Source organism: Lactuca saligna, chromosome 3 (assembly GCF_052625555.1).
Source record: "Lactuca saligna cultivar CGN05327 chromosome 3, ASM5262555v1, whole genome shotgun sequence".
NCBI classification, from domain to species: domain Eukaryota; kingdom Viridiplantae; phylum Streptophyta; class Magnoliopsida; order Asterales; family Asteraceae; genus Lactuca; species Lactuca saligna.
Window position 1 is genome coordinate 2,837,439 of NC_136419.1, and position 13,390 is coordinate 2,850,828.

Sequence of the window (13,390 nt, forward strand, 5' to 3'; positions counted from 1 at the left end):
ATTCTCGATTTAGTAATTGTTCTTTATCAACTTTAATCATATCTGATTAAACACATCTAATCACATGTGATTATATGTATCTAATCATAGCTGATTTATATGGACAAAAAAGAATGTTGTCAATATAAATCATATGTAATTAGATACATATAATCAAATATGATTATATAAACGAGAATAACTATTGAATCGAGAACACAAAGATAAATATTGTCCACATATATCATATGTGATTAAATACATATAATCACATGTGATTATATGTATCTAATGACATAGAATTTATATGCAAAACTGTTCATTTTCACATTCTCGATTCCGTTGTTGTTCTTGTGTATTTAATTACATGAGATTATATGTATCTAACCATATATGACTTATATGGACAATATTCGTTTTCAGAATAAATTTAAATAGTTGTTTTTTACATTTAGTCACATATGATTTATGTACACAAGATTTATTTTTGTGTTTTCGATTCAATAAATTTTCTTTTTCCATACTAATCATTGTGATTAAATAAATCTAATCATGTGTGATTATATGAATCTAATCACATATGATTTATGTGGATATAATTCATTTTTTCTTTTTCGATTCAATATTTATTCTCATTAGGGATGAGCAAAGGAACCGACCCGGTTGGAACCGGTCCGGGAACTGAACTTAGTGGAAAATATGAACCGAACCGGACCGCCGGCACTACAAGAAAAACAGCCTTTTACGACGCTCATTGCGCGTCGTAAAAGGCTCAGATGATGCACAAATGCGCGTCAAGGAAGGCCCTATCATAAAGAAAGATGACGCGCTTTTGCGCGTCGTCTATAGACGACGCGCTTTTACGACGCTCATTTACGACGCGCAATTACGACGCACGTTTACGACGCGCAATGCGTATCAAGGAAGACCCTGTCATAAAGGAAGACGACACGCATTTGTGTGTCGTAACCTTACGACGCGCTTGTTAATGACACGCAATCCGTATCAAGAAAGCCCATATCAAGAAAGGCCATGTCATAAATGAAGATGACATACATTTTTGCGTATCATAATTTTAAATGTTTAAAAAAAATTATTTATAGATTTACTTATTTTCAAATTAAATTTGTATTTAATGTTTCATAATAGAAAATAAAATATCATATATAAAAAATAGAATCCATTGCATAAATTTAATGTCATACAAATAATCATTCCATGGAAAGATAAAACAAATCAATAGAAGTTGTAACAAAAATTTACAAACGAAATTCAAAAGACAACAAAAATGGAAAAGAACCACACTAGGGTGTAAACCGCATGATGAACTTGATGGATTTCCCTACAAAAGACAACAAAAATTCAAAATTATTTGTTATAAATGTCTCATTAAGCTAGAAAAAATCACATGTCAAAAGATAATATTCAATACCTATTTTAATTCAACCCTACTCAGCCTACTCTCCTGTAAAAATAATTTATCAGACCAAACATCCAACTCAGAAAACAATATCAAAGTCACAAGAAAAAATAGAAAAGAACCACACTAGGGTGTAAACCACATTATGTATAGGTTGAACATCTAGAACAACCTTTATCTTATCGTACCTTCTCTTTTTTAGCAGCAGTAATTTCTGCAACCTCATCTAAACTACTATCAACACGATCAATCCTTGTAGATAAATGTCTCTTGGTAGCCTAAACAACATAATAAACAACCCAAATTAATAACAAAAAAATATAACTAAAACTTGTTTAAACTTTAAATAGCAAAGTTTTTAAATAACTTACTGCAAGTGATGAGTAAACAGTGTCAAGCTATTTAGCTAAAACATTTGTGGCATCAGATAAACTTCATTTTGTAGCAAACAGTGTCAATCTATCAGGAAGTTTCCAACTCTGTTAATGATACCATTTCTGTTAGTTGAAGAAAAACTATGTACAAGTTAACTGTTAATGATACCAGGTGTCAAGAACATCTGTATCTTGATATATTTCGACATTTTTTCCATATTTATTTTGAGCTTTTTTAAAAGCTTCATCTTCATTTTTTGCAACTATATAATCTTCTTTGACAGCATCGGATGGTCCTTGTGGTGTTGCAGCCGCCATAACCTCGCCAGGTGGCAGGTGATCAAACCTGCATGTCACCCCATATTTGCAAGCCCCTGTCTTCATGTAGTATGGACAGTGTATTGCACCGTGTTCAATGATGTAGACATCAAGGGCATTTATGTCTTTTTCAAACGCAAGAAATCCAATCCATAACAAGTTCTTTTCCAACTTTTTACAAATTTATACACTATACTTTGCTGCGTAAGGTTGTTTTGCTTCAACGGAAAAAGAAAATAAGAAGAAGAAGGATGTTGAAGCGGAAAAAGGGAAGCAACACTCTGAATATGAATAATGTGGTCAAGAATCAACATTTAGAGGAAAAATTCACAAAAACAAAGGGGAATTAAAATTTATATATAGACATTGAAATGGGAAGACAAACTATGTCAGGACTTGCAAGTTTTAATCCTATCATTAGATAAATGGCCAAAAAACTTGAAGCGGCAAGCAAGCTTCCTGCTTCTTCCTGAAAAATCAATAAATCTCACATACATACATACATATACATATATTGATAAGAGAGAAAGATAGGGAATACCATCTCACATTGATTGATTTTAATCCTATCAATAGAAAGATGACCAAAAAACTTGCAAGTTTTTCTTGGTATGATTGGAGGACAAGGGGTACCAACAAGAGGTCTGTCAATAAAAAATGATGATTAAAATTTTTAATATAACATGAAAAAAAAAGATTTTCAATTGGACTTCAAGACTTCGAGCTCTTAAAGATTCCTCTCAGAACATGCATTTAGAAACGCCAGAGGCACACAATCGAGTATTCCCTGGTTCCATTTGCTGTCCCAGAGGATATTTTCCCTTGAAGATGCCAAGAGGAAGTCAAAATCAGATTGATTTCTCACTGTATAGTTGAATTAGCTTCTCACTGTGACATCCTTGTTGTGGCGTGTGCACTAACTGTAGAAACCCGCCACATCATCAATTGCAAAGTCATCGATGCACTGGGTCCCAATGGTTTTCTCATCAATATAGAGAGGGGCCCACACATTGATGAACCTGAACTAGTATCTGCCCTTGTTGAAAGGCAGATAGCAGGTGCAGGTCTTGATGTGTTTGAGAATGAACCCCATGTCCCTGAAAAACATTTTGGTGTTGAGACTGTAAAAGCCATGGCTGATCTTGTGGTAGGGAACCTAGAGGCTCATTTTTCCAAGAAGCCATTGTTGAGATTGTAAAAGCCATTGTTACTGCAGTTAGTACCACCAGACTGAGGTGAAATCAAAATCAGAAACCTAAACAAATCAAAAAAGTAATATCAGGGCTGAAAATTGATTAAATACAAGAAATTTTTGGAATATATGAAATAGAAAGGGATAAAACCTCAATGTTTGGGTGCACAACTCGAACAAGTTCCCCACATACTCTTAATGCCTCTGCAGTAACTTAGTAATAGCGTTCACCAACAGCAAATAAAACAGGAGCAAAAATAGCCTAAGAGAAGATCTTATCACATGCAAAACATTATTGCTCTCAAGAAACTACTATGAAAATATTAACGACATTACTGATTTCTCTTAAGTTAATAATAGGTTGGTGGATCATCAAGTACCTTTTAGGATATAATGTAACATAGTAATCCATTCCATATTGATAGTCTCTTAAACTAGACTACACAATTCAAAGTGGTAATTGCACTACAAAGATACCAGCTACAGTCTATTAGCTGTCCATTTGAGAATTCATCTTGTTTTCTTCTTTTTGTAATTTTATCCATTTGAGTACTGCTTCTTGTTCAATAACAGATCCTAACATTTGTTTTTTGTTTTTGGTATGTTCTTTTTTATTTGAGTTTTTATTTTGTTGGTTTGACTTTTGGGGATTTTGTTTGATTTCAGGTTTTTTGTGGAGGAAGATGAAGGAGATTAAGAAGACGAAAGAGATAAGGGCATAATGGTCATTTACACAAATAAGCAGCTGTGTCGTAATCATTACTCTTTAAATAATTCTGTAAAACATTTGAAATGCGTTGTTTCTATGATTGTCATTAAGGATCCAAGAATCTATTTAGACATGAACTTTGTAGCTGAATCCATTGAAGAATCAATGAACATTTTCATTTTCATTCACGAGGGTAAAAGTTGAAATGAAATAGCTTTTACCATAGATTGAGCTCTACTGGAAATATATGCAGAAAGTGAAAATAAAATCCATAAATTGAGCTCTACTGGAAATATATGCAGAAACCAAAAGAATTTTTTTCGTTTTGTTTACTCTTTATTACATATTTATTTACCGAGTATAGGACTCACATGAACACAGTATAGAAGGGACCTGGACATGATGATAAATAAAACTTAATAAAAACTATGAGTAAATTAACCTAATCACTGGAGATTACCTAAAAATCATAAATCCTAGAAGTTTCTGAAGATTAATTTGGGGAATTTGCATAGAAACTGAAACATACATAAGCCCTAGAAATCTATTAACATGTAAAGTACCTGATTGATGCAGAAGCATTTTAGTAGTTTGCCCCACTTTCACCACTAACCAAGATCGAGTTACTTTTTCCTTCATTAACCATTGCCCTGATACATTCATTATAAAATAAAGAGGTGTGCAGAGGAGATAACCTAAAAGCAGAATCTGCAATTGCAAAACATGAGGATCTAGCTCCCCAAATGTTGTTCCTTTGTAGCGTTGCATCATTGTGTAATCATTGAAATAAGAGAAAATAAAGATACCTGAGAGAAAAAAATTGAAGCTGTAATTATCAGAATTAACCAGACATCTAGAAAAAACAGCACACAATGAAAAGGAAGAAGAAAGGTTCTTGTCCGTTTATTGCTTCCAGATAGGATGGGGGTTTATTTTTTTAGGAGAACCGACGATAGAGGGTTGAATAGGGCCGTAGGAGCCATTGTTACAACCTATCAATTTCATTCATGAAGTATTATGGGAATAATACAAGAGGCGAATGTTGATTGCAATTTCAAATGAAGTATTAAAAGATGCTAGACCAAAAACCTGATAGAAGTCGTCGGAGCCAGAACCAACATAACTACCGAAGGTATTATTGACACGAATAGGGACGTGATATAATATGTGACATAGCTTCACATCGAGGTCCTCCTCTACCTGATTTGATTCGAGAGGCATGTATTCAACAAGGATTTTTGGGGAAGTCGTAGATCCTTAATCTGGTTGTACCGGAAGAATAAAGTATCGCGGCAACATCGGATTGAGAAACGGAGGGAGACAGAGCGGCATGGTGGTGGCGATGGTGCCAATGGATGTAACGGCGAGAAAGGCTACAAGGAAAAAGATGGGTTTTAGGTTAGAGAGAGAGAGAAAGGAAGAAGAAGACCTTGGCTTCTTTCTTGTTGATTGGAAGTGGAGGGGGGCCGGGGGGTTATTTTTTCACATAGGCGGGGTTTTAATTTTTGGGGATTTCATTTCCCGCTCAGAACGCGTGTTTCATTAAAAAAAATATAAAGCGACATACTTACAAGACACGCATTTTATAATAGGCGTCCTCTGTATTTCTTTTTTTTTTTCTTTTCTAACACTAATTTAAGGGCACGCACAAATGGGTGTTCTCTATCCTTCAAATTTTATAAGAGATGACATTATTTTTTGTACGCACGCTTTTGCGTATCGTAAATCACTGCGTGTCATTATTTGCGCGTCATTAAAGCCTATTTTTCTAGTAGTGCGGTTCGACCAGTTCTAGTTCCACCGGTTTCAGTTCTACCGATTCCGATTCCTACCAGTTCTTGCCGTGTCTTCAAATATTAGAACCGGTCTTCGAAAAATAGCAATATACAGTTCCATTTTTTGCTGGTTCTACCGGTTCCGATCCTAACGGTTCCCGGTTCCAAAACTTCACAAGAATATCATCCCGGTCCCGGCCCGACCGGTTCCATCAGGTTCCGGTTCCGGCCGGTTCCTCGGTCCATATGCTCAGTCCTAGTTCTCATGTATTTTATCACATGTGATTATATGTATAATTGTATGTGATTAAGTACATAAGCACAACTATTAAATTGAGAATGTAAAAATGAATCTTGTCCACCTCAAATCATATGTGATTATATACATGTAATCACATGTGATTTAATACACAAAATCAATTATTCAATCGAAAATGGAAAAATAAATATTGTCTACATAAATCATATCTGATTAAATACATATAATCATATGTGATTATATGTATCCAATCATATATGATTTATGAGGATAAGATTCATTGTCACATTCTCGATTCAGTATTAGTTCTTTGTCAACTATAATCACATGTGATTAAATACATATAATCACATGTGATTATATGTATCTAATCACATATGATTTATATGGATAAAAAATAATGATGTCTATATAAATCTAATGTAATTAGATACATATAATCACATATGATGATGTACACGAGAACAACTATTGAATCGAGAACACAAAGATAAATATTACCCACATATATCACATGTGATTGAATGCATATAATCACATGTGATTATATGTATTTAATCACATAGAATTTATATGGAAAATATTAATTTTCGCATTCTCGATTCAGTTGTTGTTCTTGTGTATTTAATTACATGCGATTATATGTATTTAATAAGATATGATTTATATGGACAATATTCATTTTCACATTCTTTGTTTAATAGTTCTTGTACATTTAGTCACATATGATTTCTGTACAAAAGATTCATTTTCACGTTTTTGTTTCAATAGTTATTCTTTTTCCACATTAATCATATGTGATTAAATACATACAATCACATACGATTAAATGCATATGAAAAAATATTGAATAAAAAATGCGAAAACGAATATTATCAATATAAATCATATATGATTTGATAGATATAATCACATGTGATTAAGTATTTGAGTACAACTATTGAATTGAGAAAGAACTAATGAATCTTGTCCACATAAATCATATGTAATTAGGTACATATAATCACATGTGATTATATGTATTTAATTACATATGATTTTTGTGGACAATATTCATTTTTGCGTTTTTAATTCAATTGTTGGTCTTGTGTATTTAATCACATATGATTTATGTGAAAAAGATTTGATTTCACGTTCTTGATTCAATAAATCATATGTGATGAAATATATATAATCACATGTAATTATATACACGAGAATATCTATTGAATCAAGAACATTAAAACAATTTTATGTCTACATTAATCATAAGTGATTAAATACTGATAATCATATGTGATTAAATATATGAGAAAATTTATTGAAACAAAAAATCAAAAATGAATATTGTTCATGTAAATCATATTTGATTCGATACATATAATCACATGTGATTATACGTATCTAATCACATATGATTAAAGTTGACAAAAAACAGCTATTGAATCGAGAACACAATAATGACATATATGATTAAATATATCTAATCACATTTGATTAAATATATCTAATCACATTTGATTAAATATATCTAATCACATGTGATTATATGTATATAATCATATCATTTATATGGACAAAAAAGAATATTATCCATATAAATCATATATGATTAAATACAAATAATCACATGTGATTATATACACATAATCATAGGTGGTGGTGGTTTGTAGGGATGTTTGGTAGAGGTAGGTGGTGGTGGTGGTGAAGGGTGCTGAGGGTGACATGTAGGGTGATGATCATAGTGGTTGGCAGGTGGCGGTAATGAGTGATGGTAATGGGTGGTGGAGACGAGTAAAGGTGATAGGTGGTGGTGGTGGGTAGGTGGGGTGGCGGTTGGTGGTGAGGGTGGTGATTGTGTATGTTGGTTTTGGTGGGTGATGGGTGGGGTGGTGATAGGTGGTGATGGTAGATGGTGATATGTGGTGGTGGTAGGGTGGTTTTGGGGGTTGGTGATGATAGATGGTAGAGGCAGGTGGTAGTGATGGGTGGTGGGTGGTGGTTGGTGGTAATAACATGTGGTATTTAAAATGGTGGGGTAGTGGGTGGGTGATAATGATTGGTGGTGGGTGAAGGTGGTGGTGACAAATGGTGGTGATGGGTGGTGATGGTGGTAGGTAGTAGTGGTTGGTGGTGATGGATGACTAGGTGGGTAGGGAAGGTGGTGATGGGTGGTGGAGGTAGGTGGTAATAGTGGTGGTCGGTGGTTGTTTTTGTGGGTGATGGGTAGGGGTGGTGGAGGTGAATGGTGATGATGAGTGGTGGTGGTCGGTAGTGATGAGTGGTAGTGCATGGTGGTGGGTGGGTGGTGGTAAGTGTGGTGGTTGGTGGTAGTGATAGGTGGTGGTGAGTGGTTGGTAGTGGTGATGGGTGGTGGTGGTGGGTGGTGATGGTGGTGGCAGGTGGTGGTTTTGGCTAGTGTTGAGTGGAAGTGGTGGTGGTGGGTGGTGATAGGTGGTGGTGGTGGTTAGTGGTGGCGGCAGGCGGAGGTGATGGGTGATTTGGGTGGGTGGGGTGGTTGTGATGGGTGGAGGAGGTAAATGGTGATGGTGGTTTTGGTAGGTGATGGGTGGGGGTGGTGTTAGCGAGTAGTGATGGTAGTGGGTGATGATGGTGGTGGTGAGTGCTAGTCGTGGCGGGTGGTGGTTTTGGTCGGTGATGATATGTGGTGGTGGTCGTGGTTGGTCGTTGGTGGTGGTGGTGATAGGTGATTGAGCTGGGTAGGGGTGGTGGTGATGGGTGGTGGAGGTAGGTGGTGATGGTTGTGGCTGGTGGTGATTTTTGTGGGTAATGGGTGGGGGTGGTGGTGGTTGGTAGTGATGTGTGGGCGTGCATGGTGGTGGGTTTGCTGGTTGGTGGTGGGTGGTAAGTAGTGGTGATGGGTGATGTTGGTTGGATGGTGAGTGATTTTGGTTGGTGAGTTTTGTAATTGTTTGTAATAATTGATTGATTTTATGAATATTATTTTATAGTTTTAATTCAAAAAAATTATGTGATCCAAATTTGTTTTCAAATATTTGGCAGTGAACATCTTAATAGATGGATGTTGCTCATAAAGATATTCGTTTATTTATGTTAATTTTACTATTTAACGTAAAAATATAAATAAAAACAAAAAACTTTACTTTTTTAACTAATACACGTTAACACGAAAACTTATTAGTTTGCATTTGTGTTTAAGTTCGATTATCTAGTTCGGTCAAACTCAAACGGATGAAGACGGTCAAGTCACATTTGTGTTTATTCTTTGTTTACAACTTCTAAAAACATTAGAATAATATTTATAGACAAAAAATCATATTCATGTGTAGTATACAAATTTTTATATTAATTAAAAAAAATTAAAAACAAATTAACTTCGAATGCATTTTTAGATCCAGTCCCATGATGAAAGCTTCTTGTGATTGACATCTAACATTACAAAGGAAGCGCCTTTAATGAGTTATATCCACCATTAGCTTTAAACTATTCAAGAAACATTAAAAATCTAAACAGGGAATATATACATTAATAAAAACCGATTATCTTAGTACTATTATAATAAAAGACGATTCACGTTGTGAAAAATTCCTCGTCAGTAGTATTTTTGATGTAAATATAATAAAATAATATGAAAAGTTGTTGACTTCAAATAATAATAATAAAAACAAACAAATGTTTTCTGTGGTACCCAGATCTCTCTCAATTCGTTTGTACATCAACTTTTACCACTGGAACCGGGCTGCCGGTGGCCCGTATCTTTCATATGTTAATGGTGGGACCGGTGTACTACATTAGTCTCTCAATGTCTCGATGAATATATGTGTATATAATTGTAGGTTGGTGGTTGTACTATAGATGGTTAATTAGTGTGTTTGAAGGGTTATAGTTTTTATTGCTTTCTGTTCGTTTATCTGGTGGAGGTGGCGGTGCAACCAGTCTGTAATGGGAAGACAGCCATGTTGTGACAAATTAGGAGTGAAGAAAGGGCCGTGGACGGCTGAGGAAGACAAGAAACTTATCAAATTTATCCTCACCAACGGTCCATGTTGCTGGCGAGCCCTCCCCACGCTGGCTGGTCTCCGTCGCTGTGGCAAGAGCTGTCGCCTCCGTTGGACCAACTACCTCCGGCCTGACTTGAAGCGTGGTCTACTCACTGAATCTGAGGAGCAACTTGTTATCGACCTCCATGCTCGTCTCGGCAATCGGTATGTCTTTTGCTCTTTTCCGTTAAAGATCCAAGAAATTAATTAACCTCACCCTGGTTGAAAAGTTTAGCTTGAAATTCTCAAAAACAATTTCATAATCAAACACATGAGATCATTCTCGATTTGGTAATGAATACACATCACGATATCTTCAAGAAGACCCTTGCGACTATAATTAAAGAAGAAAGTGAACATTTTATGTTTGAGAAAACGTAAAGAAAAATCATTAGGCAGCACACAAAATAACACCTCTATTCACATAATCGTATTCCTTTCTCCGTTTTAAGTAAAACAAGTAACAAAAGTTGTGGATTTCTTTTTAAAGATAACTCATGTATAATGTTTTATATTACCGTTTAACCTACTATCAATAAAAAATATATAATCCGAGTTGATTTGCATACAAGCATACTGAAACACATATATGTTTTTGATAATAATCACGATATATAAAAATATCGACAATACTGATTTTGATATACTAATACATTGAATTTTTCATTATTATAAAGCATTTTTTTTTTTATATTTAATGAGCAAAATTAATTTCTTTCGTGATGCATGTGGAAATAACAAATTCCAATTATTAAGCTGGTCAAAGATCGCATCAAATTTACCGGGCCGAACAGATAATGAGATAAAAAATCACTGGAACACTCATATCAAGAAGAAACTTCTGAAAAAGGGAATTGACCCGGTCACCCATGAACCTCTTCAGAAAGAAACTCAGACAAGTGAGACATCGTCTGCTTCATCTTCTCCTTACGAAGACTCTTCAAGATATGAAAACAACCATTCACTGTTTTTCGAAGGAATTTCAAAGGAGGACTCGACTGTTTCACTAACTGAAAATAATTTAAATGTAAATGACAAGCCTAGACCTTCAATGTTTCAAAGTCTTTGTGATGACGAGAAGTTGGTAAGTTACTTCTTAGACGACAATGAGCCTCCTCTACTTGATCATATATCGGATTGGCAGTTACCAAACAATGAGAAAAAGTCAAAGAAGGATACAAGCGAGTTCACGTCATGGGATGATTGTGCTACATGGCTAATGGATTGTAAAGATTTTGGGTTGGATTTTCTCAATGAAGCTGAGATGAGCTTGATGGACAACAAAGGGACATGAATTACTACGTTTTACAGATCTTATTAGTCTAGCTATTATATGTTCATAAAACAAAAGTTCGCTTTACTAAAGAATGTAGGGCTACTTGCAAAAGAAAATGTAAAGGTGGGAACAAATCTAAAGTATCGAAACATAGAGGGGTCTTTGTGAATATAGAAACCTCATGTATATATAATTTATATATGTATATTTATGATAAAAGGATATGTAAGACCATCTTTGTTATTTATACGAACTTTGGTGCTTTCCAATTTGTTTTTTATTTGGAGCACTATATCCAAAGGCAAGTAATTAAGAGAGCGGCACCATATTTTGAGGTCAATGCATGAACGTGAGGCTCCTGTTAAAATGTTGTTGGGCGCCTCTTACCCAAAAAAAAAAACATTTCACTCTTCGAATGCATTAAATGATAGCACATGAAAACATAATCGAATTCTCTGAGACAGTCAGTCTAATTGTCAATACATCTTTACGTAAGATACATACTAGTAAAAAACAGATAAATATAAAAAAGCGGAGTTTTAATTATCAATTAAAACTAAAAATTATAGTTTTGAATAAACTAAATAAAATTAAATAATAAAAAGTGAGTTTAGTTCTGTTATGATTTTCCTAATAATTCAATGAACACAAACTTGGTTATTTAAAACGTATTCTAATTAAGCTGGTACTGAAAATCACTAACAAACTTTAGTAACTTCTTTTTTACCTAGTTGATTAACAAAAACAAACACTCCAGTTAATTCTAACTTTTTTTTAAATGATCTAATTAAACAACCTCTAAATAAATTCAAAAAAGCAAGATTACAATCTATGTAAAATTCCCAACAATATTCAATACTTCTCACAAACTTGAAAGCGTAAAAATATAAAATTTCAATTTATATCATAATTAAATCCAAACACGGAACCAATCTGATACTTATTACTTATTACCCGTTTATCAAAACAATTACGAATTTCAACAACTGATTATCTAGAATGATTAAACTCTAATTAGGTGATCAGACTAAAAAAAATCAAAATCAAACATTTATTAAGCACAAAACTGAAAAATCTAGATAGAATCATAAACCTAAAACCATATCTAATGATTGAGTACATGACAAGTACTAATCTATGTAGAACTGAAATCTAGGGTTTAACCAAACATGGCTAAAATCCAATCTAAACTAATGAAAAAGAGACATTAAACTACTAAATCTTAATAAAATGAACAATTGAGATGATCCATAACCTTTAGATCTTCAAAATTGATGAAAAAGTGCATAAAATCGTCTTTAGAAGTTGCTTTTATCGTCTGGGTACGTCTAGGGTTTAAACTAATCAGATATGAGGTATTTACAAACGAGCCAAAAACAAAAAATGCAAAAAGTGAAAAATAGGATCATGTTTTTGAAAAATATAATTGTTTTGATAGGTTTTTTTTTTTCAAAGTCCTGAATTCTCCGTTTAATGAAGTACAATGTTGTTTTGGGCATATTTGAAAAGAACACAATACTCTTTTATGGACAACCATGCTTGTGTAAACTCTACGAAGTCCTAAAACTTGATTTTTGTCTTGAAACACGATCACATGCAGAAAAACATGATTGTGTTTTCTAAAAAACACGTGTTTCGGATGTGAACTCTTCGGTTTCAACAAATTTGACACAACTTACATCCCCCTTAGGTATTTTAGCTCCATTAAGCTTCAAATACGTATCCAAAGTTGCTTCCAAATCCCCGCCACACTCGAAATATCTAAAGACAACATAAAAACATGAGCAACACGAAAATTCTAATGAAAAACATGAGTTGAACATTATTTATACTAATGTACATTAAAAAACATAAAATATGATGAAAAATGCTAATATAAACTACTATAAAAGATGCATGGCGTCTAACAACTCAACAACTATAACACTCATTTCCTGGTACGTATTTAAATTCAATTAAGTTCATGTTTTGCTCTGGGACTCGGCGAGTTGGAGGCCCAACTCGTCGAGTAGACTCGATTTTTGACCGGGAAGTATAGTGATCTACTTCACGAGTCGGGGGACCGATTCGACGAGTAGAAGCTGTTT

General features: G+C 34.3%; 1 protein-coding gene and 1 long non-coding RNA gene across 2 annotated transcripts; one reads left to right on the plus strand and one right to left on the minus strand.

Moving 5' to 3' along the window:
- Positions 1-1,205: 1,205 nt before the first annotated feature.
- On the minus strand, positions 1,206-4,984 carry LOC145033366 (uncharacterized). Its single transcript, XR_013677506.1, has 5 exons — positions 3,435-4,984; positions 1,771-3,346; positions 1,588-1,677; positions 1,412-1,444; positions 1,206-1,321 (listed from the first exon to the last, which is right to left on the minus strand). It is a non-coding gene; the product is annotated as an uncharacterized LOC145033366 (long non-coding RNA).
- Positions 4,985-9,823: 4,839 nt separating this feature from the next.
- LOC145034247 (MYB-like transcription factor ODO1) lies at positions 9,824-11,572 on the plus strand. Its single transcript, XM_078982620.1, has 2 exons — positions 9,824-10,192; positions 10,784-11,572. The coding sequence occupies exons 1-2, from the start codon at positions 9,930-9,932 to the stop codon at positions 11,319-11,321; spliced, it is 801 nt and encodes a 266-aa protein (XP_078838746.1). The 5' UTR covers positions 9,824-9,929; the 3' UTR covers positions 11,322-11,572.
- The last annotated feature ends 1,818 nt before the right edge of the window (positions 11,573-13,390 follow it).

Excerpts from the sequence above, each read along its gene's own strand:
- LOC145034247 (XM_078982620.1), top strand. The coding sequence starts at position 9,930 with ATGGGAAGACAGCCATGTTGTGACAAATTAGGAGTGAAGAAAGGGCCG. Across the intron at positions 10,193-10,783 it reads CATGCTCGTCTCGGCAATCG|CTGGTCAAAGATCGCATCAA; the intron begins GTATGTCTTTTG and ends CCAATTATTAAG.